Source organism: Erinaceus europaeus, chromosome 2 (assembly GCF_950295315.1).
Source record: "Erinaceus europaeus chromosome 2, mEriEur2.1, whole genome shotgun sequence".
Classification (NCBI taxonomy): Eukaryota; Metazoa; Chordata; class Mammalia; order Eulipotyphla; family Erinaceidae; genus Erinaceus; species Erinaceus europaeus.
The window spans coordinates 95,845-122,517 of record NC_080163.1 but is presented as its reverse complement, the minus strand read 5'-3'; the positions used below and the strand labels follow the sequence as shown (position 1 = coordinate 122,517).

At 64.5% G+C, this 26,673-nt stretch overlaps 4 protein-coding genes across 7 annotated transcripts in view; 2 read left to right on the top strand and 2 right to left on the bottom strand.

The window, feature by feature from the left end:
- Positions 1 to 1,605, bottom strand: part of LOC132533058 (zinc finger protein 883-like) — a 57,748-nt gene extending 56,143 nt beyond the window's left edge. For both annotated transcript variants that reach the window (XR_009544949.1, XM_060172537.1), the window contains exon 1: positions 1,388 to 1,605. Coding sequence is in view for 1 of the 2 variants with exons in the window: in XM_060172537.1 (XP_060028520.1) it covers positions 1,388 to 1,573 (186 nt within the window). In the remaining variant the exon portion in view is untranslated. The remainder of the gene's footprint in view (positions 1 to 1,387) is intronic.
- A 1,612-nt stretch (positions 1,606 to 3,217) lies between these two features.
- LOC132533074 (zinc finger protein 324A-like) lies at positions 3,218 to 9,614 on the top strand. The gene is given in 5 exon segments (XM_060172704.1): positions 3,218 to 3,580; positions 4,197 to 4,323; positions 5,102 to 5,217; positions 7,552 to 7,788; positions 7,791 to 9,614. Coding segments are annotated over 5 exon segments (1,437 nt in total). The 5' UTR covers positions 3,218 to 3,529; the 3' UTR covers positions 8,697 to 9,614.
- Positions 9,615 to 14,415: 4,801 nt separating this feature from the next.
- ZNF446 (zinc finger protein 446) lies at positions 14,416 to 20,496 on the top strand. Of its 3 annotated transcripts, none has more exons than XM_060172636.1 (8): positions 14,416 to 14,695; positions 16,714 to 17,115; positions 17,180 to 17,339; positions 17,541 to 17,815; positions 18,177 to 18,281; positions 18,586 to 18,670; positions 18,782 to 18,871; positions 18,961 to 20,496. In XM_060172636.1, exons 2-8 carry the CDS (start codon positions 16,750 to 16,752, stop codon positions 19,407 to 19,409), a joined length of 1,530 nt encoding a protein of 509 aa, XP_060028619.1. In that variant the 5' UTR covers positions 14,416 to 14,695; positions 16,714 to 16,749; the 3' UTR covers positions 19,410 to 20,496. The 3 variants fall into 3 exon arrangements, with proteins under 3 accessions (XP_060028619.1, XP_060028614.1, XP_016050622.1); XM_060172631.1 differs by having other exon boundaries at positions 14,417 to 14,695; positions 18,779 to 18,871; XM_016195136.2 differs by having other exon boundaries at positions 14,419 to 14,695; positions 17,541 to 17,650; positions 18,779 to 18,871.
- A 557-nt stretch (positions 20,497 to 21,053) lies between these two features.
- Positions 21,054 to 26,673, bottom strand: part of SLC27A5 (solute carrier family 27 member 5) — a 38,860-nt gene continuing 33,240 nt past the window's right edge. The window contains exons 4-10 of the mRNA XM_060186494.1: positions 24,443 to 24,567; positions 23,606 to 23,797; positions 22,802 to 22,892; positions 22,524 to 22,722; positions 22,170 to 22,267; positions 21,964 to 22,094; positions 21,054 to 21,450 (exon numbers count right to left, since the gene is read on the bottom strand). Of these exons, the coding sequence (XP_060042477.1) occupies positions 21,274 to 21,450; positions 21,964 to 22,094; positions 22,170 to 22,267; positions 22,524 to 22,722; positions 22,802 to 22,892; positions 23,606 to 23,797; positions 24,443 to 24,567 (1,013 nt within the window). The 3' untranslated portion in view covers positions 21,054 to 21,273. The remainder of the gene's footprint in view (positions 21,451 to 21,963; positions 22,095 to 22,169; positions 22,268 to 22,523; positions 22,723 to 22,801; positions 22,893 to 23,605; positions 23,798 to 24,442; positions 24,568 to 26,673) is intronic.

Genomic DNA, 26,673 nt, shown 5'->3' with positions numbered 1-26,673 from the left:
CGGAGACACACGGACACCCGCAGACCCCTTCTCGCTTCCCTGCAGTGGGGACTTGAACCCGGGTTCCTGCACATGGCGACCTGGACATGCGGCCAGGTGGCCTCCAATGGACCCCAGTCTCCTGCAGTCACCTCTCCCTCCACTGGCCCAGACACCCCAGCCTGTGTCTGCGGCGGCTGTCCACAGTCCAGGTCCCGGGAGGACCCAGCACAGCACCCTGTCTGAGGCGGCTGTCCACTACAGGCCCCGGGAGGACCCAGCACAGCACCCTGTCTGAGGCGGCTGTCCACACGGGTCCCGGGAGGACCCAGCACAGCACCCTGTATGAGGCGGCTGTCCACACGGGTCCCGGGAGGACCCAGCACAGCACCCTGTATGAGGCGGCTGTCCACACGGGTCCCGGGAGGACCCAGCACAGCACCCTGTATGAGGCGGCTGTCCACACTCCAGGTCCCGGGAGGACCCTGCACAGCACCCTGTCTGAGGCGGCTGTCCACTACAGGCCCCGGGAGGACCCAGCACAGCACCCTGTCTGAGGCGGCTGTCCACACGGGTCCCGGGAGGACCCAGCACAGCACCCTGTATGAGGCGGCTGTCCACACGGGTCCCGGGAGGACCCAGCACAGCACCCTGTATGAGGCGGCTGTCCACACGGGTCCCGGGAGGACCCAGCACAGCACCCTGTATGAGGCGGCTGTCCACACTCCAGGTCCCGGGAGGACCCTGCACAGCACCCTGTCTGAGGCGGCTGTCCACTACAGGTCCCGGGAGGACCCAGCACAGCACCCTGTCTGAGGCGGCTGTCCACACTCCAGGTCCCGGGAGGACCCAGCACAGCACCCTGTCTGAGGCGGCTGTCCACACTACAGGTCCCGGGAGGACCCAGCACAGCACCCTGTCTGAGGCGGCTGTCCACACTACAGGTCCCGGGAGGACCCAGCACAGCACCCTGTCTGAGGCGGCTGTCCACTACAGGTCCCGGGAGGACCCAGCACAGCACCCTGTCTGAGGCGGCTGTCCACACGGGTCCCGGGAGGACCCAGCACAGCACCCTGTCTGAGGCGGCTGTCCACACGGGTCCCGGGAGGACCCTGCACAGCACCCTGTCTGAGGCGGCTGTCCACTACAGGTCCCGGGAGGACCCAGCACAGCACCCTGTCTGAGGCGGCTGTCCACACGGGTCCCGGGAGGACCCTGCACAGCACCCTGTCTGAGGCGGCTGTCCACACTCCAGGTCCCGGGAGGACCCTGCACAGCACCCTGTCTGAGGCGGCTGTCCACACTCCAGGTCCCGGGAGGACCCAGCACAGCACCGCTGGCCGGGATGCAGGACCGGGACCCGGACCCCCACTGCAAGGGAGGGGCGGGCACTCACCCGCGCCGCCGCCATCAGGCTCGGACCCGGGGCCGCCCGAGCGCGACACCCCGGCCCGGGTCCCGACTGCCAAGGGCGCGGTGGGATGACCTGCCAGTGGCAAACCAGGAAGTCCCGCCCGGCCCCCACCCCGCCACCGGAAGGAGGTCTTGTTCTGCGCTGTGATTGGCTTGCGGCTGCCGCCCTCTCCCGGGGCATGCCGGTCAATGTAGTTTTTGCGGGTCTGCGCAGGTTGCTCCTGGAGGCCGATGTTCCCATTTTTGTTGCCCTTGTTGTTGTTCCTGTTATTATTGTCGTTGTTGTTGGACTGGACAGAGAGGAATGGAGAGAGGAGGGGAAGACAGAGAGGGGGAGAGACAGACAGACACCTGCAGACCTGCTTCACCGCCTGGGAAGCGACTCCCCTGCAGGTGGGGAGCCGGGGGCTCGAACCGGGATCCTCACGCCGGTCCCTGCGCTTTGTGCCACGTGCGCTTAACCCGCTGCGCTACCGCCCGACCCCGGAAACTTTTTTAAAGATAGAGGCAGATTTGTATTATGATTGAACGGTGTATTATTTTTTTAGTCCGAATATCCCTCTCACACTAATAAACAAGGGGGAAGCCAGGCAAAGAGTGAAGGAGATCACAGCAATGAAGCTTCCTTTAGTTTGGTGGGGGCTCACTTAGAGCCTGGGTCCTGCAGTGGCAGAGCAGCACACTATAAAAATGAGCCATTCCCGGAGTCGGGCGGTGGCGCAGCGGGTTAGGCGCAGGTGGCGCAAAGCGCAAGGACCATGGACCGGCGTGAGGATCCCGGTTCGAGCCCCCGGCTCCCCACCTGCAGGGGAGTCGCTTCCCAGGCGGTGAAGCAGGTCTGCAGGTGTCTGTCTTTCTCTCCCCCTCTCTGTCTTCCCCTCCTCTCTCCATGTCTCTCTGTCCTGTCCAACAACGACAACAACAATAATAACTACAATAAAAAAAACAACAGTGGTCCAGGAGGTGGCGCAGTGGCTAAGACAAAGACTCTTAAGCATGAGGTCCTGAGTTCCTGAGTTCAATCCCGGCAGCACATGTATCAGAGTAATGGCTGGTTCTTTCTCTCCTATCTTTCTCATGAATAAATAAATTCTTTTTTTTTAAAAAAAAAGCAAGGGCAACAAAAAGGGAATAAATATTTGAAACATTTTTTATATTTATTTTATTTATTTATTCCCTTTTGTTGCCCTTGTTTTATTGTTGTAGTTATTATTGTTGTCTCAGACAGCCTCAGACAGGGTGCTGTGCTGGGCCCTCCCGGGACCCGTGTGGACAGCCGCCTCAGACAGGGTGCTGTGCAGGGTCCTCCCGGGACCTGTAGTGGACAGCCTGATAAATAATAAAAATAATAAAATAAATAAAATAATAAAATAAATAGGGAGTCGGGAGGTAGCGCAGCGGGTTAAGCGCCAATGGCACAGAGCGCAGGGACCGGCATAGGGATCCTGGTTCGAGCCCCCGGCTCCCCACCTGCAGGGGGAAGCTTTGCGAGGGGTGAAGCGGGGCTGCAGGGGTCTCTCTGCCTCTCCCCTTCCCTAGCAATTGCTGCCTGTCTCGAGCCAATAAATAAAAATGAAAAATAATGATACGGGAACCGGGCGGTGGCGCAGCGGGTTCAGTGCAGGTGGCGCAGAGCGCAGGGATCGGCGTCAGGATCCCGGTTCGAGCCCCCGGCTCCCCGCCTGCAGGGGAGTCGCTTCACGGGCGGTGCAGCAGGTCTGCAGGCGTCTGTCTTGTCTGTCTCTCCCCCTCTCTGTCTCCGCACCCCCCGCCACTCCATTTCTCCTCCTGACCGGGGTCCCCTGCTTCCCCGTCCCTTGGCGGGTCGCGCCTGGGGCTCAGCAGCCGCCACCTGCTGCAGGTGCAGCGCGGACACCCGCAGCTTCCCGCAGCCACGCGAGCATCCCTGACCTGTTGCCGCGGCGACCAGCGGGCCCCGCCCACCCGAGGAAAGGGGGTGCGAACTACACTACCCAGAGGGCTGCGCGCGCAGGCGGGCCAATCAGAGCTCGCGGGGGCCGGGACTTCCGGCGGCCGGGGCGGGCTGGGCCGCAGACGGGGCGGCGAGCGGGGGGCGCGTCCGTTCCGGGCGGCAGGCGCGGCGCCGGGCCCCCGACGCGGGCTGTGGGCGTCCCGGATGGCGGCGGCGGCGGCGGCGGCGGCGGCGGCGCTGGCGGAGCGAGCGCGCGTGAGTCCCCGGCCGCGGCGGCGTTCTCTGCGGGTGCGGGTGCGCGTGGGGTGCGCGGGGCGCTCGCGGCACGCCGCCCGGTCTGTCTGTCCGTCTGTGTGTCCGTCGGCCGGGAGGAGACAGCGGGCCGGACTGCGCGGGAGTCCCTGCGGCATCCGCGCGTCCCTCCGTCCGTCCGTCCGTCCCCTCCCCGCGCCCCCGGCCGTCCGGGAGTGACGTCAGCCGCGGGCGGGGCGGGCTCAGCACGTGGGCAGAGCGCGAGGACGCGGGTTCGAGCCCCGGTCCCGCACCTGCAGGGGCTTCGCTTCCGGGCGGAGCAGCAGGTCTGCCGGCGTCTGTCTGTCTCTCCCCCTCTCTGTCTGCCCCTCCTCTCTCCATCTCTCCCTGTCCTAGCCAACAACAACGACGTCAATAACAATAACTCCAACAACAACTATAGGGCAATAAATATAATAGAAACATTTCCGAGAGGAGAGGAGACAAGAGCAGAGGGAGCGCGTGGAGGAGCGCGGGTGTGAGGGGCGGGCGGCGCGGGAGCCGGGTGTGGGGAGCAGTCAGGGAGCCTGCCTGGCGGAGGCGGCCGTGCGCTCAGCCGCTTCCCGCCCGCGCGCGGCAGGGCGGCCTGTGCTTCGAGGACGTGGCGGTGTACTTCGGCCGCGACGAGTGGGGCCTCCTGGGCGCGGCGCAGCGGGCGCTGTACCGCCGGGTGATGCTGGACAACTTCGCGCTGGCCGCCTCCCTGGGTAAGCGGGGGGGGGGGGGGGGGGGGGGGGGGGCTGTGGCGGCCCCGCCCTGCCTTCCCCTCCCCTCCCTTACCCTGCCCTCCCCTCCCCTACCCTCCCCTCCCTTCCCCTCCCCTCCCTTACCCTGCCCTGCCCTCCCTTCCCCTCCCCTACCCTACCCTCCCCTCCCTTCCCCTCCCCTGCCCTCCCCTCCCTTCCCCTCCCCTGCCGGCCCTCCCTTGCCCAGCCCTGCCCTCCCCTCCCCCGCCCTCCCCCGCCCTGCCCTCCTCTGCCCTGCCCTCCCCTCCCTTCCCCTCCCCTGCCCTCCCTTCCCCTCCCCTCCCTTCCCCTCCCCTGCCCTCCCCTGCCCTCCCCTGCCCTCCCCTCCCTTCCCCTCCCTTCCCCTCCCCTGCCCTCCCCTCCCTTCCTCTCCCCTCCCCATGTCCTCCCCCTGCCCTCCCCTGCCCTGCCCTCCCCTCCCTTCCCCTCCCCTGCCTGCCCTGCCCTCCCCTGCCCTCCCCTCCTTCCCCTCCCCTGCCCTCCCCTGCCCTCCCCTCCCTTCCCCTCCCCTGCCTGCCCTCCCCTCCCCTGTCCTCCCCTGCCCTCCCCTGCCTGTCCTCCCCTGCCCAGCCCTGCCCTCCCCTCCCCTTCCCCTCCCCTCCCCTCCCCTCCCCTCCCCTCACCTTCCCGTCCCCTGCCCAGCCCAGCCCTGCCCTCCCCTCCCCTGCCTGCCCTCCCATCCCACCCCGCCCGGGTCTGTCGTGAGCGAGCCAGGGCGGCCCCACCTACCCGTTCGCAGGACTGTGCGTCTCCCGGCCCCGGGTGCTCATCCAGCTGGAGCGCGGGCAGGAGCCCTGCGGCCCGAGTGACGCGGACGACAGCCTGAGCGGGAGCCCCGGACAGGACCCGGCCCGGGTGAGTAGGGGACAGCTCGGCCCGCCCGACACACGTACTGACAACAGCTTTTCTTTAAAAGAAAACATCTATTTATTTTCCCTTTTGTTGTAGTTACTGTTGTTGTTATTGATGTCGTCGTTGTTGGACAGGACAGAGAGAGATGGAGAGAGGAGGGGAAGACAGAGAGGGGGAGAGACAGACAGACACCTGCAGACCTGCTGCACCGCCTGGGAAGCGACTCCCCTGCAGGTGGGGAGCCGGGGGCTCGAACCAGGATCCTGACGCCGGTCCTTGTGCTTGGCGCCACCTGCGCCTAACCCACTGCGCCGCCGCCCGACCCCCTATAGTATCTTCTAGAGGTGTTTGTTTGTTTGTTTGTTTGTTTTTAAACACCAGAGCGCTGCTCAGCTCTGCTGCTGGAGACCTCGGGCGCCAGGCGCACTCACGCTGTGCTCTGGCCAGTCGGGCGTCTGTCTCTCTGCCGCTCTGCCCCTCTCGGGCCTCGGAGGCCGCTCCTGTCCTGACCCGGCTCCCTGCTGCCCTCCCTCAGCCACCATCAGCTCCTCCCGGAGGCTGCAGCGGCCACTGCTCCTGAGAGAGTGGGTGCTGCGTGCCGTGGCGAGATGCTCGGACGCGCACCCTCAGCTGAGGTGTCACTTTTTAATGTTTTTTTATTGCCACCAGGGTTATCCCTGGGGCTGAACACCAGCACCACAAATCCACTGCTTCTGGCAGACATTCCCCCCACCCTTTTTTCCCTATTTGATTTTGAGAAGTAGAGAAGTTGAGAGGGAAGGGAGAGAGAGAGAAGGAGAGAGAAAGATAGTGAATCGGACTCCCTGAAGAGGGGAGTGGAGGTTGCGTGACTTCGACCCCTCCACCTCACGTCACCCGCCTTGTCTCTGGGCCGTTCCATCTGTTCAGCTGGGTTTGCATTGTTTGTTTGATTGTTTGTTTGATTCCAATTTTTTTTTCCTTTTTTTTAAATTTCTTTATTGGGGATGAATGTTTTACATTGGACAGTAAATACAACAGTTTGTACATGCGTGACATTCCCCAGGTTTCCACATAACAAGACAACCCTCACTAGGGCCCCTGTCGTCCTTCTTGGACCTGTATTCTCCCCACCCACCCACCCCAGAGTCTTTCACTTTGGTGCGATACGCCAAAGTTTTTTTCCCCTTTCTTGATATTTTATTATATGTAGGTATATAGATAGACAGAGACCAGAGCCCTGCTGATCTCTGGCTGATGGTGGTGCTGGGGATTGAACCTGGCATCCCAGAGCTTCAGCCAGGAGAGTGTTTTGCAGAGTGACTGTGCGGGCTCCCCAGCCCTGTCTGCAGTGCTTCTCAGACACGTGGCACCAGCCTGTTCCAGGCACTGCCCGTGCTCCCCGTCCTCCTTTCATGTTGACTGTGCTTGGCAGGCAGCTGACAAGCTGACCCAGAGCCGGAGCAGGCCAGAGGCAGACAGGAGTGGGAGGAGTGCACCCAGCCCGGTTTGGTTTTGTTTCTGCCTCCAAAGACAGCTGCAGCCCTGCTTCACCGTTTGTGAAGCTTTGCCCAGGCAGCCTCGAGCTGGGGGCTTGAACCTGGTAACGTGTGTATTCTTTCTTTGTAAGATTAAAAAAAAATTATTTGTTTATTCCCTTTTATTGCCCTTATTGTTTTATCACTGTTGTAGTTATTATTGTTGTCGTCGTTGTTGGCTAGGACAGAGAGAAATGGAGAGAGGAGGGGCAGACAGAGAGGGGGAGAGACAGACAGACACCTGCAGACCTGCTTCACCGCCTGGGAAGCGACTCCCCTGCAGGTGGGGAGCCGGGGGCTCGAACCGGGATCCTTATGCCGGTCCTTGTGCTTTGCGCCACCTGCGCTTAATCCACTGCTACAGCCCGACTCCCAGTACGTATCTTTTTATTTCTCTTGTTGTTGTGGTTATTATTGTTGTTGTTGATGTCATCGTTGTTGGATAGGACAGAGAGAGGGAAAGACAGAGAGGGGAGAGAAAGACACCTGCAAACCTGTGACTTTCCTGCAGGTGGGGAGCCGGGGGCTTGAACTGGGATCCTTGGGCTGGTCCTTGCGCCCAACGCGTATATTCTTAGCTAGTTGTGCCACCACTCAGCCCCGCCACCCTTTTCTATTTTATTTGAGAAATTGTGAGGGGAGAGAGAGACGGGGAGAGACAGGCACCCACAGACCGGCCTCTCTGCTCTGGAAGCTTCCCCTGGGGTGGGGAGGGGGCTCTGGCCGGGGTCCCTTAGCCCCTGCTGTCCCGCTGTGGTCCTGCGCCCTGCGCCCAGCTCTCCGCCCCCGCCCGCCATTGCCTCCTGGTCTCTGTCCTCAGGCGCCTGGCTTGTCCCTGGTGCTCTCCACATCCCCGGAGAAGCAGACTTTCCCGGCCGCTGTCCGCGGGAGAGGAGGCCCGCGGGTGTGTGCGTCACCCACCAGGAGCAGAAACCGTTGCCGCGGGGCCAGGGTGGCAGGGAGGCCGCCAGGGAGGCAGAGAGGCCCCAGGAGCGCCTGGCAGGTGAGTGCGGGCTGGGCCCCGCAGCCTGGACTGGAGCCACGCTGGGAGCCAGAGTCACACCTGGAGCCGGGGCCACACCTGGAGTCAGAGTCGGGGCCACACCTGGAGCCGGGGCCACACCTGGAGCCGGGGCCGGGCTGCCCGCCTGCCGCGCCTGTGGAAAGGCCTTCGCCAAGAGCTCCGACCTGCTCAAGCACCTGCGCACGCACAGCGGCGAGCGGCCCTTCACCTGCGCGGCCTGCGGCAAGGCCTTCAGCCAGACGTCACACCTGACGCAGCACCTGCGCATCCACAGCGGTGAGACGCCCTACGCCTGCCCCGCCTGCGGCCAGGCCTTCCGCCACAGCTCGTCGCTGGGCCGCCACCAGCGCACGCACACGGCCGAGAAGGCCTTCCGGTGCGCCGACTGCGGCAAGGCCTTCAGCCACGGCTCCAACCTGGCGCAGCACCGCAAGATCCACGCGGGCGGCCGGCCCTACGCCTGCGGGCAATGCGGGCGCCGCTTCTGCCGCAGCGCGCACCTGGCGCAGCACGAGCGCACGCACACGGGCGAGCGGCCCTTCTCCTGCGCGCTGTGCGGGGCGGCCTTCAGCCAGGGGTCCTCACTGCTCAAGCACCGGCGGGTGCACACGGGCGAGCGCCCCTTCGCCTGCACGCAGTGCGGCCGCGCCTTCAGCCACAGCTCCAACCTGGCGCAGCACCGGCTGCTGCACACGGGCGAGCGCCCCTTCCGCTGCGCCGACTGCGGCAAGGCCTTCACCAAGGGCGCCGCGCTGCTCAGCCACCGCCGCGTCCACACGGGCGAGAAGCCCTTCTCCTGCGCGCAGTGCGGCCGCGCCTTCCGCGAGCGCCCGGCCCTGTTCCACCACCAGCGGGTCCACTCCGGAGAGCGGCCGGCCCGCAGGCCCCGCGCCCTCGCCAAGGCCCGGCCGGGCCCCGACCAGGCTCCAGGCAGGGACTGAGGCCTCCCGGCGCCTCCGCGCCGTGGCCCTGCCCGTCCTCCTGCCGCCCTGCACCCGCGGCCCAGGCTGGAGACGGCAGTCAGCCGGGGAGCCGCTGCCTTGCTCGCTGGCCTGGCAGGAGGCTGTGCGCCTGGGCTCAGACCCTTTTTCTGAGCGGGGCCTCCTGCGAGCTGGCCCTCAGCTGGTTAGGGTGGGTGCCGACCAGGGCCTCCGCCTGCGCTTCTGGGCCAACCAAGGTCGTTTGCTGCTGGCCTGCGAGAGGCAGCGCTTGATGAACGCCACACACCCCCACTGCCAGGTCTTTCTCGGGATGTCCGCCTGCTGCGGCGTTCCTACCAACAGCCTGTGAGGCGGCTGCTGCCACCGCTGTCCCCACTTCTCAGACGAGGGAACAGGCTGTGAGCCGGACCCAGCTGAGCCAGCCCAGCGCCTGATGTCCCACCATCCCCGTGTGTGGGGGCCAGCTGGGGCCTGGCCTGGCCCGACTCCCTGACCTGGGAGAGCTGGGGCAGCTGGGTCAGGAAGGCAGGGTGGACACCAAACCTCAGCTCCACCTGTCCTGTCCACGAGGTTGCTGGCCCTGATGCCCAGGCAGGACGTCCGTGCCTGAGGCTCCGCGGTTCTAGGTTCAGTTCCCAGCAGCACAGTAAGCAGAGCTGAGCACAGCTCTGAGGAAAGAAAGTCCAGGGAGGACTCGCCACCCGCTGGCCGTGGGTGCTGTCTTCCCGGGACCTGCCCTCCCTGCTGTAGCCACATCCTTAGGGGAAAACGAGCTTCTTTCTGTTCATTTTCCGGTGGGGGGAACTTGGCGTGAAGGACATTGTGAATTCTCACACTGGGTGTCTGCCCTCCATCGAGGGGCAGAAGGTTTCCATGATAGGGTCCAGGTTTTCTGATAAAAGTTTCTTTTTTAAAATGTGGGTGTGGTGCTGTAGGAGCATCATGATCAGGCGAAGAGTCTCCTGCTTATTGCTTAGAATCCCAGGTCCAGTTCTACCAGCAGCACAAGCCAGAGCTCAACAGTGCGCTGGTAAGAAAGAAAGATGGGGGAGTCAGGCAGCGGGTTAAACGCACGTGGCACAAAGCGCAGGGACCGGCCTAAGGGTCCGGGTTCGAGCCCCCGGCTCCCCACCTGCAGGGGAGTCGCTTCACAGGCGGTGAAGCAGGTCTGCAGGTGTCTGTCTTTCTCTCCCCCTCTCTGTCTTCCCCTCCTCTCTCCATTTCTTTCTTTTTTTCAGACACTATTTCTCAGGGCAGAGGTAGCACCATGGACAGAGTGGGCCGTGGCTGCTCCATGTCTGGGTGACAGGGCCTCTCTTCTGGGCACAGGGATTGCCACTGAAGGTGCCAGCAGAGGCCATGTGGTGGGAGGCCTGACCCCTCCTGAGGCTGGTGCGGCCCCCCTGCCCTCACAGCCGCAGAACCTTCCGGGGCGGGGGTGCTGTCTGTGGTGGACGTCACTTCAGGCCCTCCATGCTCAGCCCCTTGATGGCAGACGAGCGCCCTGGCCCCAGGCCTTTTACCACAGCTCCGACGTGGGTCACCCGCTCCCAGCTGGCTGCAGCTGTGCCCACCGCCTGCACTGCGATGCCCGAGCCCTTGGCATTCCGAAACCCCTCTGTGCCGCAGGAGGTGTGGGCAAGGGCTGGTTGCCAGGAGAGACCACCTGGATCTGCTCTAATGTGAGCGGCTGGGATCTCCTCAGATCTCTTTCCTGCCACCGCCGTGAGCTCTCCTGTCCTGGAGCCGGAGGGCAGATGCTGAAGCTGCCGCGCGTGCGGGCTGCGTCTCCGGGCGCCAGTGTGCGTGGCGGGCGGCGGGGCTGCAGCCAGGGGCTGGGGAGCACTTGGCACTTGTTGCCTCCCGGCTGCGGAACCTGCAGACACAACCTACGCCCCGGGGACAGCGAGGAAAAGCCGCGGGCTCCTCTTCACCCGGCCGCTGTCTTCTAGCGTTTGCCCTTCTTCCGTAGCCAGTCCACAGCGTCAGGTTGAGCCTGATGTCAAGTTTCGAGACCTCCTTTGAATCTGGAGAGGTGGCAGTTGTGGACTATGTGGGTCATAGTCTGTCTGGAGCCGCATCGGCCGCTGTGATGACCACCGATGTGGGTCGCGGCAGAGGGGCCCCGCGTCCCGACGAGCCCCCCCATATTTTTCTGTCCTATCCGACAACGACATCAGTAACAATAACTAGAACCCAAAACAGGGGAAATGAATATAAAGAAGGAGCCAGTGGTCACGCACCCAGTTAACGGCACATAATGCCATGTGCAAGGACCTGGGTTTGAAACCTCGCTCCCCCGCTGCACTGGTGATGCTCCGTAAGCAGTGAAGCAGGTCGGCAGGTGTCTGTTTTTCTCTCTACTGCTGTGTCTCCCCCTCCTCACAATTTATCTGTGTCCTGTCGAATAAAATGAAAAAAAGAAAGGGGGTGGCCACCAGGAGTGGTGGATGGTGGATCATTTGTGCCCGCTCTGCGCTGGGTAACCCAGGAGGCAAGGAAGAGGAAGGAAGAAAGGCAGAAAGAAAATGACTCCTAGGACGGTGCAGACGTGTGCCGCTGTCGCTGCTTCAAAGGGGCCCCTTGGGAGGCCTGAGGGGCACGGGCCGGGATACAGGCAGCGCAGGTGGGTTGATGCTGCCCGTGCCAGCTGTGCCAGGAGGTGCCTGCTGTGGAGCCTGGGGAAGGGGCACCGGCAGCTCAAATGGCTCAGCCCAACCCAGTGCGGTGCTGACTCGTTCCCAGTAAACGGTGGCGGAGAGCCGCTTCCTTCCCCGTGACCGCAGGGCCAGCACCTGCCACACCTGCGACCCCTCACGTGCCGGTCGGGGAGGGAGGCGGCTGGGAAGGCTGGTTCAGACCAGGCACGGGCCTCCTGCTTGCCCGGGGGTCCGCACGCCATCGCTCTGACGTCGCCTTCCCCGGGCTGGTCCTCCTTGGCGAGGGGCCCAAGCTGATCGCAGCCGCCCCAGCCCACGCCACGGACGCGCAGCCTCTGAGGACGGGGCTCCGTGTGGTCCCTGTGTGCAGCCTGCCGGATGGCCTTCCTGACTTCACCTCCGAGCTACCTCATCCCGCCCCCCCTCAAGCCTCCTACCCGTTCTGGATTTTATTTAGGTATTCATAAGACCCGAGAGGTGCTGCCGGGGATCGAACTTGGGGCCTCGTGCTTGAGAGTCCAGTGCTTTATCCACTGCGCCACCTCCCGGACCACCCTTGGCCTCCTTCCCGCTGCTGTAGTCGTGCCCTGGGTGTCCTACGGTCCTTCGTGCCCGCCCTCCACCCCTACCCTGTGGGAACAGCCGCTGCGAGCACCCAGCCTCTGCCCACGGCAGCCCTGGAGGTCCACCCCCGCCAGCCTGGGCCAGCTTGCGTGCTCACATGGCAGTGCAGGCTCGCTACTCGCCAGTCTTCTCTCTGGCTGGACTGGTTTATTATTGAGTCTTAATTTTTTTTTCCTAATTTTTAAAAAACTTTTATTTTAAGAAATATTTTCCCTTGGGAGTCGGGCTGTAGCGCAGCAGGTTAAGCGCAGGTGGTGCAAAGCACAAGGACCGGCATAAGGATCCAGGTTCGAACCCCGGCTCCCCACCTGCAGGAGAGTCGCTTCCCAGGCGGTGAAGCAGGTCTGCAGGTGTCTGTCTTTCTCTCCCCCTCTCTGTCTTCCCCTCCTCTCTCCATGTCTCTCTGTCCTAGCCAACAACGACGACAACAATAATAACTACAACAATAAAACAAGGGCAATAAGAGAATAAATATTTAAAAAATAAATATTTTCCCTTTTGTTGCCCTGGTTGTTTTACCATTGTAGTTATTGATGTCGTTGTTGGACAGGACAGAGAGAAATGGAGAGAGGAGGGGCAAACGGGGAGAGAGAGAAAGACGCCTGCAGACCTGCTTCACCGCCCGTGAAGCGACCCCCCTGCAGGTGGGGAGCCGGGGCTCGAACCGGGATCCTCAGGCCGGTCCCTGCGCTTTGCGCCACCCGCGCTTAGCCCGCAGCGCGGCCGCCCGACTCCGGCTTTTGCTTGTTTAAGGTTTCACTTATTCGCTCAGGAGGAAGCTGCAGACACCACTGTGGCCCACGCCCGGGGTCGCACTCGGCACCCCACGAGGGAGGCCAGAGCTCTGCCCACCGCGCCGGGGCCTTTCCAACATGCACTTTTCTTGGCCCGCGTTAGTTATCACTGCACAGAGGCAGGACGGGAGGGAGACGCACGCAGCCCGCTGCCGGGCCGGGGCCTGGAACCCAGGGCTTCAGCTGCTGCTTCCCTTCCTTCCTTCCTTCCTTTCCTTCCTCCTCTCCTCTCACCTCCTCTCCTTTCTCCTCTCCTCTCACCTCCTCTCCTCTCACCTCCTCTCCTCTCACCTCCTCTCCTCTCACCTCCTCTCCTCTCACCTCCTCTCCTCTCACCTCTCCTTTCTCCTCTCCTCTCACCTCCTCTCCTCTCACCTCCTCTCCTTTCTCCTCTCCTCTCACCTCCTCTCCTCTCACCTCCTCTCCTCTCACCTCCTCTCCTCTCACCTCCTCTCCTCTCACCTCCTCTCCTTTCTCCTCTCCTCTCACCTCCTCTCCTCTCACCTCCTCTCCTCTCACCTCCTCTCCTTTCTCCTCTCCTCTCACCTCCTCTCCTCTCACCTCCTCTCCTCTCACCTCCTCTCCTTTCTCCTCTCCTCTCACCTCCTCTCACCTCCTCTCCTCTCACCTCCTCTCCTTTCTCCTCTCCTTTCTCCTCTCCTCTCCTCTCACCTCCTCTCCTCTCACCTCCTCTCCTCTCACCTCCTCTCCTCTCACCTCCTCTCCTCTCACCTCTCCTCTCCCCTCTCCTCTTCTTTCTCCTCTCCTCTCCCCTCTCCTCTCCCCTCCTCTCCCCTCTCCTCTCCTCTCCTCTCCCCTCTCCCCTCCTTTCTCCTCTCCTCTCCCCTCTTCTCTCCTTTCTCCTCTCCTCTCCCCTCTCCTCTCCTTTCCTCTCCTCTCCCCTCTCCTCTCCTTTCTCCTCCCCTCTCCTCTCCCCTCTCCTCTCCTCTCCTCTCCCCTCCTTTCTCCTCCCCTCTCCTTTCTCCTCTCCTCTCCCCTCCCCTCCCCTCCCCTCTCCTTCCTCCAGGGTTACTGCCGGGGCTTGGTGCCTGCACCATGAATCACTGCTCCTGGGGGACATTTTCCCCTTTTTGTTGCCCTGGTTGCTGTATCATTGTTGCAGTTATTATTATTGTTATTCGTGTCGTTGTTGGCTAGGACAGAGAAATGGAGAGAGAGGGGGAGAGACAGACGCCTGCAGACCTGCTGCCCTGCAGGTGGGGAGCCGGGGCTCGAACCGGGATCCTCACGCCGGTCCCTGCGCTTGGCGCCACGTGCGCCTCACCCCTGCGCTGCCGCCCGGCCCGGCTGCCGCTTTTCTTTCCCTTTTCACCGCTGTCACCGGGCTCTCACCGCCGGCCCGGGAAAGGCCCGGAAGCCGCACTACCTGGGGCCGGCGCCGCGCATGCGCCCCTCCACCCACCGGCGCACGCACCGCGGCGGCGCCCGGGACGCTCGGGCCGTTGCCATGGCAGCCGCGCGAGCCGTGCGGGGGACGCGGGCGGGGAGAAGGGCGCGGGGCGGGGCCTGGCTGAGCGCCCGCTGATTGGGCCGCGGTGTCACCCGCCAGCCAATAGGAGCCGGGTACGGAGTACACATGCGCCGGATTCTCACGAGCCCTCGGCTCCGCAGTGGCCGAGCCCCGGGCTCCGCTCTCAGAGGACGGCAGGCCGCCCGCGAGTGGCGACGCCCCCGGACCCCAGGCGCCTGCTATCCCCGCCGAGGGCCGCGGGGCGTGCTCGGTCGGGAGGCGACTCTGGAGAGCTGCGGACGCCCCTCCCGCCTTTCCCGCGGAGGCTCACGGGAAGTGTAGTTCTGGGGCGGGGGTCTGGGCGCCGGGTCCTGATTGGCCGGGGCGCCGTCGTCTGGGTAACGCGGTGGGCGGGGCTCCGGGCGGGGACCGGAAGTGGCCGCTGCGGAGGTGAGCTGGGGGCCTGCGCCCGGGCGGGTGCGGCGGCCCGCGGGCCTGGGGTGCGGGCTCTGCCGGCCGGCTCCTCGCACCCAGCAGCCCCCGGCGTCGCCGCCTGACCGCCGCCGACCTCTCGGGCCCGGCTCCACCTTCCGAAGTGCTTTTCGGGGCCAGGTGGTGTCGCACCTGATTGCGTGCTCAGGTCACCGTGCACGGGCCCCGGGTCCGAGCTCCGGGCCCCACCTGCAGGGGAAGCTTTGCAAGTGCTGAAGCGGGGCCGCAGGTGTCCGCCTCTCCCTCTCCACCGCCCCTGCCTTCTTGATTTCTGGCTGCCTCTATGCAGTAAATAAATAGCAGTAGTAATTGGCAGAAGTCGAGAGGGGAGTTGCGCTAGGCGGACACCCGCAGCCCTGCCCGCCTCTCGTGCAGCCGCCCCGCGGCGGGGCTTGAACCCGTGTCCCTGTGTGCCGCCGCCAGCCGCATCCTTCCACCACAAGCTGGAGAAAGAGGAACCTCGCTCTGTCTCCGAGGTTTCCGATGATCAGACTCGAAATGCGAACAGCGGCAGAGCTGGAGCCCTGTGCCGCGTCCCAGCGTGCGATATCTTGGGGTTTTTTTAAGTCTTTTACTTATTTACTGTTGGACAGAGATAGAGAAACTAAGTGGAGGAGGAGAGACAGAGAGACAGCTGCAGCCCTGCTTCACCACCTGCAGGTGGGGACCGGGGGCTTGAACCCGGGTCCTGGCGCACTGTCGTGTGAGCGCTTAACCGGGTGCGCCACCGCCTGGCCCCACCGGCATGATGCAAGATCATGCTTTTACTTTGTAATACTTTTATTTTTATGAGAGCCACGGAGAGAAATACTAGAGCCCTGCTCAGCTCTGGCTGGCGGTGGTGCTGGGGATTGAACCTGGGACCTCAGCGCCTCAGGCAGGAGGGGCTTTTTGCAGAACCCCTGTGACGTGTCCCCAGCCCTGACGTGTGTGTCTGTGAAACGGCTCGCCCGGGGGGTGCGCTGCCTTGCCAAGTGCGAAGCGACCCAGGTTAAGCCGAGCCCCGACCTTACTGGAGGGATCGCCTTGTGTGTCTGTCTCTCTCTCTGCCTCTAAGCCAGAGACACGGTGATTTCGATTTCGCGGCGGGGGAAATAGCTCCGTGGGGAGTCGCGCAGCTTGTTCCCCGGTGCTGCCCGAGCAGCCCCTGGCTCGTCTTTTCCTTGTGTCCTGTGAAACGTCCTCATTTACAATCGGCTTGGGCCAGAGAGACGGCTCCGGGGCCGGGGGGTGGCGCACCTGGCTGAGCGCACAAGGGCAAGGCGCAAGGACCCGGGTTCAAGCCCCCAGTCCCCACCTGCAGGCGGAAAGCTTCCTGAGTGGTGAAGCAGGGCTGCAGGCGTCTCTGTCCCCTCCCCCTCCATTTCTGGCTGTCTCTCTCCGGTAGATGAAGATCACTACGTAATTAGAACAGAATTTTTAAAGAAGAAAAAACCAAAGACAGCTCACGGGGTACTGAGCATGCTTTGCTAGGTCGCTGCCTAGGCCCAGGCCTCCGGCACCACCAACGGGGGAGCTCCGGCGCTGTGGCGTCGCCCAGTCAAAGCATCGGCCAGAAGGCTTAAGTCCTTGTTGAGCCAGATGAGGCCCTGGCTAAACAAAAAGAAGCCAATTCACTTATGTTAAGTCTATCTCTTTATCTGGATAGCGAGGAAGAAACAGAGAGAAGGTTTGATGAACGGAGACAGACACCCGCAGACCTGCTGGGCCACTCGCGAAGCTCCCCCGTTGGTGGGGCCGGAGGCCTGGGCCTAGGCAGCGACCTAGCAAAGCATGCTCAGTACCCTGTGAGCTGTCTTTGGTTTTTTCTTCTTTAAAAATTCTGTTCTAATTATGTAGTGTTCTAATTACGTAGCCTACGTCCTCGCACGCGATAAGAGGTGGCCGCCTGGCCTCAGTCACCCCGGGCGAGCGCTCGGGCCTGCGGTGTGGTGCTGCTGCCGAGTGCTCTAGTTCTGACCCCTCCTCTTCTGCAGGGCCTTGTTGGCGGCTCTGGGCAGACTCCCAGCACGATGCTCTCGCCTCTGGGCCGCCAGAACCAGCCCTCCGTGGGCCCCGGCGCCGTCCCTGTCGCCGTCCCCGTCCCCGTCCCCGAGGATCCCGACGTGGCTCGCCTGTGCTTCCGCACATTCTGCTACCAGGAGGCCGCGGGGCCCCGGGAGGCCCTGGCCCGGCTGCGGGAGCTGTGCCGCCGCTGGCTGCGCCCCGAGCTGCGCTCCAAGGAGCAGATGCTGGAGCTGCTGGTGCTGGAGCAGTTCCTGGGCGCCCTGCCGCCCGAGATCCAGGCCTGGGCGCGGGAGCAGCGGCCCGGCAGCCCCGAGGAGGCCGCCGCCCTGGTGGAAGGGCTGCGGCAGGACCCTGAGCCGCTGCTGGGCTGGGTGAGTGTGTCCTCCGCTGGGGAGGCACCAGAGCAGAGCCCCCGTGACCGCTTCTTCCCCTCAGATCACAGCCCGCGTGCTGAGGCGAGAGGCGCTTCCGGCAGCCCAGAAGTCGGAGGGCTCCTCGGGAAGCCCCCTGGCCGCGGGGGCAGAGGGGCTGCAGGACACCCAGCCGGGCTGCACGGTGAAGGAGGAGCCTGACGCCGCCAAGGGGCAGGAGCCCGGTAAGCCCCCGGGGGTGCGCGGCCCCACCCAGGGCGGGGCGCCCGGAGGTGGGTGCAGAGACAGCCAGCCGTGCCCTGCTCTCCACCAGGCTGAGCGCCCAGGGGGCGGAGGGCCGGCCTGCCTGCTGTGGGCCGAGGTCTGGAGTTCAAGGCCCCAGCACCTCCTCCCCTGCCCTGAGCCCCGCCTGCCTCCCCTTCCAGCTTTCTCCAACCCTGACCCTCCGGCCGCAGCTCCGTCCCCTGCAGGGCAGCCGGGGCAGCCGGGACACCAGGAAGCGGCGTCCTCCACGTCCCAGCCACCCGAGATGCCCGTAAGCAGTGCCGCTCAGCGGGCGGGTGGGGAGAGGACGCCGCCAGCCACCACGTTCTGCTCCCCGGATCTCCCGCTCTTGTGCCCTCCGCCGCCTGGAGGTGGTGGTTTCGGTGTGCCCTGGCATCCTGGGGGACTGAGGCAAAGCCGGGGGCTTCTCCCTCAGGTGGGAAGGACGTGGGCATCGGCGTGCGTGAAAACTGCTGTAGAGACTCACCCAGACGTCCTGAGGTGACACTGAGGGGTGGGCACAGAGCCGCACAGAACTCCCTCAGACAGTGGCGCCCCTGAAGTGGGGTGGGAAAGGCCTCTCCCTCCCAGTGCCCCCTGCCCGCAGCTGGGTCCCACCCCAGAGGGTGCCTGTCAAGGAGGTGGTGCCCAGGGGCCCGGGCGGGGAGCGTGGAGGGGCCCTGCTGGACCCTGCCACCCAGGCTCACCTTTCAGTCGGCCACGGGCCTCCAGCCTTTGCTGGGTCCCCCAGAGACGCCGGTTTCTCCTCACGCCCCAGGCCTTCCCTCTCCCCACAGCACACTGTCGGCACCCCAGGCGTGAGCCAGCCACGGCCACCCCAGGGTCCTCACCCTCACCCAGCCTGCCGGAAGGAGGCCGAGGGGGCCGGGCGCCTCCACCAGGTGAGCTGAGAGCCCTGTCCCCCCACCCCCCAGACATCCCCACCTCCAGGTGCTCAGCACCTGTTACCTGTCACCCCGGCACACCCTGAGGTGCTGGGCGACACCCCTGTTCACGGCTGTGCCCCCCAGACATCCCCACCTCCAGGTGCTCAGCACCTGTTACCTGTCACCCCGGCACACCCCGAGGTGCTGGGCGACACCCCTGTTCACGGCTGTGCCCCCCAGACATCCCCACCTCCAGGTGCTCAGCACCTGTTACCTGTCACCCCGAGGTGCTGGGCGACACCCCTGTTCATGCCCCCAGGAGGAGTGGATGCTGCTGAACCGGTCGCAGAAGGAGCTGCACTGGGACGTGATGTTGGAGAAGTACGGCTCGGTGGTGTCCCTGGGTGAGCCCCGGCCTCATGCACCCCTCCCCTGCCAGGGGCTCTCCTCACCCACTGGCACACCCCATCTCACTGTGGGAGCCCCATCATCCTGACAGCCCCTCACTCCAACAGGGTTACCTGCACCCCAGACCGACACGGCAGCTGAGTCCCATCACGGGGTGCTCCTCACGGGACCCCAAGGTGCAGGAAGCGTCCACCCAGGTAAGTGGCGTGGCCCCAGTTCTCCCGTGGGCGCAGGCTCGGTGCTGGGTGGACCCCCTGCTCTGGACGCTTCGCCTCCCTTCCCACAGGGGTGCAGGGCCAGGGCCCTGGTGCAGTGCTACCCAGCTCCTCGGAGTCCCAGCCTCAGGGGGACCCTCCCGGGGTGCAGACGGGCGTCGGGCCCCTGCCCCAGAGAAAGCCACCCTACACGTGTGAGCAGTGCGGCCTCAGCTTTGACTGGAAGTCCGTGTTCGTGATCCACCACCGTTCACACACAAGTGGGCAGAGCCCGAAGACCGTCTCCGGGAGACCCCAGAAGCCAGGTGCGCCCCGACACCCCCGGCACGCCCTGGCGGGCGCCCGGAGCTACACGTGTGAGGACTGCGGGCACAGCTTCAGCTGGAAGTCGCAGCTGGTCATCCACCGGAAGGGTCACGCTAGCCGGCAGCGCCACGTCTGCGGGGACTGTGGCCGGGGCTTTGACTGGAAGTCCCAGCTGGTCATCCACAGGAAGGGACATCAGCCCGAGGCCCCCTAAGCCCCAGCTAGCGGCCGGAGGCACCCCGCTGCCCGAGGCCCTCAAGCCTGGGGTCCCCTGCCCAGCCCAGTCTCCCTGGAAGCCCCCTGGCGGGAGAAACAGAGCAGCTGTCTCCCGCTTGCTGTCACCCTGCCGCACCGGCAGGAGTCCACGTGGTAGGAGGCTGGTGGGACAGCTGACTGGGCCAGCGCACACCTCATGTGTGACCCCGTTGAGACTCAGCCACCAAGCTGTGGTTCCCCTCTCTCTCTCTTTTTAAATTATTTTTTTATCTTTTTATTGAATGTAGACAGAAATTGAAAAGAGCGATAGACACCTGCAGCCCTGCCTCACCACTCACGAAGTTTTCCCCCTGCAGGTGAGAAGTAGGGGCTTGAACCTAGGTCCTTGCACACTGTGACGTGTGCGCTCAACCAGGTGCGCCACCACCCGGCTGGTTCCTCTCTCTGAACTGATCTCCCTGAGGAAAGAAATCAAGTTCCCCTCTGTGGCTGCAGGGTGACCCTCAAGCACCTGCGACTGAAGTGACAAGCTAGTGACTCTCAGCCCTGGGACCTCCAGGAAGGGGAAGATGTCTGTCCATCCCTGTCTCAGCTGGGCCTCCCTGTGGGGAGCCGGGCACCTCGGAGAGCGAAGCTGCCCACTTGCAGGTGGCTGAGTGGCCACTAGCTCTCCGCGTGCCTCTTGGGATTTAGCTGCACTTTGCTTGGATGTTGCTGGGACTCTGCGCATGCACAGTTTCGCGGCACCCAGACTTTTCCTTTTTTTTTTTTTTTTTACCAGAGCACTGGCCAGCTCTAGCTTATGGCAGTGTGGGGGTTGAACCTGGAACTTTGGAGCCTCGAGCATGAGAGTTTCTTTGCATATCCATTACACTATCTACCCCTCCCTACGAGATCTTTATAGTGGGGAAGGTTTTTGCTGAACTGCCAGCAGCCCTGTCCCCAGCCTCCCTGCGTCTTGTCCTTCCACGTCACAGTCTAGCCACAGAGGGATCATCCTGGCCACGTGTGGATGGCAGGGGGCCTTCCTCTTGACCCGGATCATGATGCCTATTCTGAAATAAACACCTTCAGATTCAGTTAAAGCAAGTGGCCACCCCTTGTTACACAGTGTGGGCTCTGGGTCCGATGCCCTGCGTGCCCAGCAGGGGGGCTGCATCCTTCTGTCCGTCAGGGAGCCAGAGCAGCTGGCTGTGTGCTTTAACCCCGCACTGCTCACAGGCAGCATATGCACAAGTTCACCACCCTGGGGCTGCTTTTTCAGGAACAGAAACCGAACAACATCTTGTGGTGGAGGTCCTGAACCCAGGCCACCTGCACGGCAAAGCAGGTGTGCTGCCCAGAGCCTTGCAACATGTTTTGCTTGCTTTAATTTTTTTTTTTTTTAAATGTATTACCAGAGTCCTGCTCAGCTCTGGCTTATGGTAGTGCAGGGGATTGAACCAGGGACTTTGGAACCTCAGGTGTGAGAGTCTCTTTGCATAGCCATTACGCTGTCTACTCCTGCCCCTTTCGTGTCTGATTTGTAAACGAGGGAAGCTGGAACTAGAGCGTCCATCAGACAGCGCCAGGAGCAGCAGCCAGGACGCCGTGCACGGGGCCCTCTGCTGCTCCAGTGTTCTCTAGCTCCTGTCTCACCAGCATGGGCCACTTTCCACAGACCTCGTCTACAAAGGCCGGCCGCCCCAACTGGGCAGCCAGGCTCCTGCCCCCGCCCCCGCCCCCAGGCTGGCCCCCCAGCCCCTCCCGGGAGTAGAGGTTGTGGTCAGGAGCAGGTGCTGGGCCTGTGTCTGAGTTTATTCTCATCTGGGGAAGTGTGTTCCGTCCTGCCCCTGCAGCGGGGACATGGACAGCTCAGAGGGTCAGAGCTTCCAGCTTCCTTCACACACGGCCCGGTAGGTGTCCTCTGTGAGGGGCCGGAAGGCCCGCGCCTGGTGGTCCAGCACGAACAGAGGGTCAGTGACGACGCCCAGGTTGAAACCCTCTCGCGCCAGCTGGGACTTGACCAATTTGAAGGTGCCCGTCACCTCCAGGGCTTCCTGCAGGGGCAGCCACGGTGAGCTCCTGGGCCAGGCCGGGCCCTGCGCCCCGCGCTCACCTGTCTACCTGTCTGCCCGCCTGCGCTCACCTGCCCACCTGTCCACCTGCCCATGCTCACCTGCCTGTCTTCCCGCCCACGCCTACCCACCTGTCTGCCCGCCTGCGCCCACCTGTCCACCTGCCCATGCTCACCTGCCTGTCTTCCCGCCCACGCCTACCCGCCCACCTGCCCACCTGCCTGTCTGCCCACCTGCGCCCACCTGTCCACCTGCCCATGCTCACCTGCCTGTCCTCCCGCCCACGGCTACCCGCCCACCTGTCTGCCCACCTGCGCCCACCTGCCCACCTGCCCCTGCTCACCTGCCTGTCCGCCTGCCTGCGCCCACCTGTCCACCTGTCTGTGCTCACCTGCCTGTCCTCCCGCCCACGCCTACCTGCCCACCTGCCCACCCGCCTGCGCCCGCCTGCCCACCTGCCTCCGCCCGCCTGCCCACCTGTCCGCCCGTGCTCACCTGCACGCGGATGAAGTGCGGAGCCGCGTAGGCAGGGAGCCAGGTGCGGACGTGCTGGTACAGCGCCTGCCCGTCGAAGGCCTTGCCCGGAGCCAGCTGCACGGCCGCCATGCCCACCTTGCCCTCACACCCTGGCGGCACGGGTCAGAGTGAGCTGCCGGCTCTGCTCCCGGGATGGTGCACCCGACCGGGGTCCCACGGCTCACCTGGCACCGACACCCCGTAGACGTTCACCACCTGCAGGCAGTCCGCCAGGGCCAACGCCTCCTCCACCTCGCGCGTGGACACGTTCTCACCCTTCCACCTGCGGGGTCTCCGAGTCACCCCGCCCCGCCCGCCACGGAGCCCCGCCCCTCCGCGAGAGCCCCGCCCACCACGGAGCCCCGCCCCTCCGAGAGAGCCCCGCACACCACGGTGGCCCCGCCCACCGCCGGAGGCCCCGCCCCCTCCGCGAGAGCCCCGCCCCTCCACGATGGTCCCACCCGGAGCCGGCCCTCCCCTGGAAGCCCCGCCCACTCCGGAGAGCCCGCCCGCCCTCGCGCCGGAAGTCCCGCCCCGACCGGTAGGTGTCGCCGAGCCGGTCCCGGAAGTAGAGGAAGCCCTCGTCGTCCATGGCCAGCACGTCGCCGGTGTTGAGGTAGACGTCGCCCCGCCGCCGCACGTCGCGCACGAGCTTCCGCTCCGACTGCTCGCGGGGCCCGCCGTAGCCCTCGAAGGGGATGCGGGGCAGCACCTGCGTGAGCAGCAGCCCCGGCTCCCCTGCGCGCGGGCGGCGTTAGCGGGCGGCCGCCCCGCCCCGGCCCGGGGCCCCGCACCTGCCGCCCGCCCGGCCCCGCACCTGCCGCCACCGGGATGCACAGGCCCCGCGCGTCCCTCGCCGGCTCCGCCGCGTCCGTGTCAAACTGGACCAGCTCGAAGGGGCACAGCTTCTGGGGGCGGCGGGAGGCTCAGCGGGGCCGGGACGCGGGACGCGGGACCCCGAGCCGGACCCGGGACCCCGCGCCCCGCACCAGCCGGCCCGGCCCGGCCCTGGACACGCGGGACCCCGGCCCCGAGACACCCGCGCCCCGCAGCAGCCGGATGACCCCGCGCCCCGCAACCCGCAGCAGCCGGCTGGCCTTGCCCAGCGCCCCGCTCACCCGCAGCAGCCGGCTGGCCCCGCGCCCCGCAACCCGCCCAGCTCACCCGCAGCAGCAGCCGGCTCACCCCGCGCCCCGCCCCGCTCACCTGCAGCAGCCGGCTGGCCTTGCCCAGCGCCCCGCTCACCCGCAGCAGCCGGCTGACCCCGCACCCCGCCCCGCTCACCCGCAGCAGCAGCCAGCTGGCCCCGCGCCCCGCCCCGCTCACCCGCAGCAGCCGGCTGGCCCCGCACCTCGCCCCGCTCACCCGCAGCAGCAGCCGCCCGCCCCCGCGCCCCGCCCGCCCCGCTCACCCGCAGCAGCAGCCGGCTGACCCCGCGCCCCGCCCCGCTCACCCGCAGCAGCCGGCTGGCCCCGCACCCCGCCCCGCTCACCCCGCGCCCCGCCCGCCCCGCGCCCCGCCCGCCCCGCTCACCCGCAGCAGCAGCCGGCTGACCCCGCGCCCCGCCCCGCTCACCCGCAGCAGCAGCCGGCTGACCCCGCACCCCGCCCGCCCCGCTCACCCGCAGCAGCCAGCTGGCCTTGCCCAGCGCCCCGCGCCGCCCCGCGTAGTTGACGAAGCCCGCGTTGCCCTCGGTGGAGCCGTAGAACTCGCACACGCGCGGCCCGAAGCGCTGCTCGAAGGCCGCCCACACGTCCGGCCGCAGCCCGTTGCCCAGGGCCAGGCGCACCGAGTGCGCGCGCTCGTCCGGCCGCTGCGGACACACGAGACGGGAGACGGGCCGGCCCGGGTTCGAGCCCCGCGCCCCCAGGGGACCCCTCACCCAGGGACACCTCACCTGGGACCCTCAACTGGGGACCCTCACCCAGTGATTCCTCACCAGGGGACCTTCACTTGGGACCCTCACCTAGGGATCCCTCACCTGAGACCATGACCCAGGGGACCCTCACCCAGGGACTCCTCACCCGGGGAACCCTCACCTGGGACCCTTACCTGGGATCCATCATCTGGGGACCCTCACCTGGGGGCCCTCACCCGGGGACCCTCACCCAGGAACCCTCACCTGAGGACCCACACCCAGGGACCCCTCACCTGGGACCCTCACCCAGGGACTCCTCACCCGGGGAACCCTCACCTGGGACCCGCACTCAGACCCTCACCTGGGGACCCTCACCCGGGGATCCCTCACCTGGGACCCTCACCCAGGGATCCCTCACTTGGACCCCTCACCTAAGACCCTCACCTAGGGATCCCTCACCTGGGGACCATCACCAGGGACCCTCACCTGGGGGCCCTTACCTGAGGACCCTCACCTGGGGACCCTCACCCAGGGATTCCTCACCCGGGGACCTCTCACCTGAGACCCTCACCCGGGGACCCTCACCCAGGGATCCCTCACCTGGGGACTATTGCACAGGTACCGCAGCACCTCGCCCACGTACTGCACCACCGTCACGCCGTGCTGCCGGCAGTCGTCCCAGAAGCCGGAGGCGGAGAACCTGGGTGCCAGGACACAGGTGGCTCCTGGAACAGGAGTACGCCTCAGGCTGTGCCGGTCAGAGCTGCTCCGCCCACTGCCCACTGCCAGGCCAGGCTCTCCTGCGGGAGCCATGCTGGCCTGCCAGAGCTCTCGAGGCTGTGGCACCCGCACTGCTGTGTGAGTGACCCGGGTTCAAGTGCGGCACCATGTGCGAGATACCCTGACAGGGTGTGTGGGGGGGACAGCATAATGGCTCTGCAAATAGACTCTCATGCCTGAGGCTCCGAGGCCCCAGGTTCAGTCCCTGACACCACCATAAACCAGAGCTGATCAGTGCTCTCTTAAAAATTATATATATTTAAAAAAAAAGACATTGCAGGGAAAGCAGAACAGAGACGTGAAGCCAACACAGGAGGAGACTTTATAGCTGAGACTCAGTGTGAATATGGGTGTGCACTGGTGTTAGAGCTCCTGGTAATTCAGTCAGATGTGATAACGTTGTCACCTGGGCTTTGTTGCTCCTGACTTTATTTCTAGATGTTTATTTATTTACTTATTGGACAGAGACAGCCAGAAGTCCAGAGGGAAGTGGGTGGCAGGGAAGGAGAGAGACAGAGATGCCTGCAGCACTGCTGCACCACTTGCAAAGCTTTCCTCCTGAGGTGGGGACTGGGGACTCGAACCCTGGCCCTTGAGCATTGCAACACGTGCGTCCAACCAGGCCCCTTTATTTTATTGATTATTGGATAGAGACAGAGAAATTGAGAGGGGTTAGATAGGGAAAGAGACGGAGAGCTACCTGCAGCCCTGCTTCACCAGCCTTCCTTCCCCTGCAGGTGGGGACCAGGGACTTGAACCTGGGTCCTTGTGCACCCTAATGTGTGTGCTTAATCAGGAGAACTACTGCCTGGCCCTCTCCTGATTTTTTCAGATGGGAGCATCAGCCACAGACTGTCCTGCTCCAGGACCTGAGTTCAAGCCCCCAGTCTCCACTGGTAAGGGGCATGTTTCACGAGCAGTGGAGCAGTGCTGCGCTCTTTCCCCTCTCGGTTTGTCCATGCCTCTGTCAGGAAGAAAAAGCACAGTGTCTATGCAAAGACGCTAACCTGCCCCAGGCCTCCAAGTCTCAGGTTCAACCCCAAACACACTAAGTCAGAGCTGAGCAGGGCTCCGGGAGCCACCGCCTAGCAGCTGGGAAATGACTGTGGTGCTCTGGCGTGGGAAATGACTGTGGGCGCTCTGGCGTGGGAAATGACTGTGGTGCTCTGGCGTGGGAAATGACTGTGGGCGCTCAGCCGTGGGAAATGACTGTGGCGCTCTGGCGTGGGAAATGACTGTGGGCGCTCTGGCGTGGGAAATGACTGTGGGCGCTCTGGCGTGGGAAATGACTGTGGGCGCTCTGGCGTGGGAAATGACTGTGATGCTCTGGCGTGGGAAATGACTGTGGGCGCTCTGGCGTGGGAAATGACTGTGATGCTCTGGCGTGGGAAATGACTGTGATGCTCTGGCGTGGGAAATGACTGTGGCGCTCTGGCGTGGGAAATGACTGTGGGCGCTCTGGCGTGGGAAATGACTGTGGGCGCTCTGGCGTGGGAAATGACTGGACGCTCAGCCGTGGGAAATGACTGTGGGCGCTCAGCCGTGGGAAATGACTGTGGTGCTCTGGCGTGGGAAATGACTGTGGTGCTCTGGCGTGGGAAATGACTGTGGTGCTCTGGCGTGGGAAATGACTGTGGTGCTCTGGCGTGGGAAATGACTGTGGTGCTCTGGCGTGGGAAATGACTGTGGTGCTCTGGCGTGGGAAATGACTGTGGTGCTCTGGCGTGGGAAATGACTGATGCTCTGGCGTGGGAAATGACTGGTGCTCTGGCGTGGGAAATGACTGTGGGCGCTCTGGCGTGGGAAATGACTGTGGTGCTCAGCCGTGGGTAATGACTGTGGTGCTCAGCCGTGGGTAATGACTGTGGTGCTCTGGCGTGGGAAATGACTGTGGGCGCTCTGGCGTGGGAAATGACTGTGGTGCTCAGCCGTGGGAAATGACTGTGGGCGCTCTGGCGTGGGTGGGAAATGACTGTGGGTGCTCTGGCGTGGGAAATGACTGTGGGCGCTCTGGCGTGGGAAATGACTGTGGGCGCTCTGGCGTGGGAAAT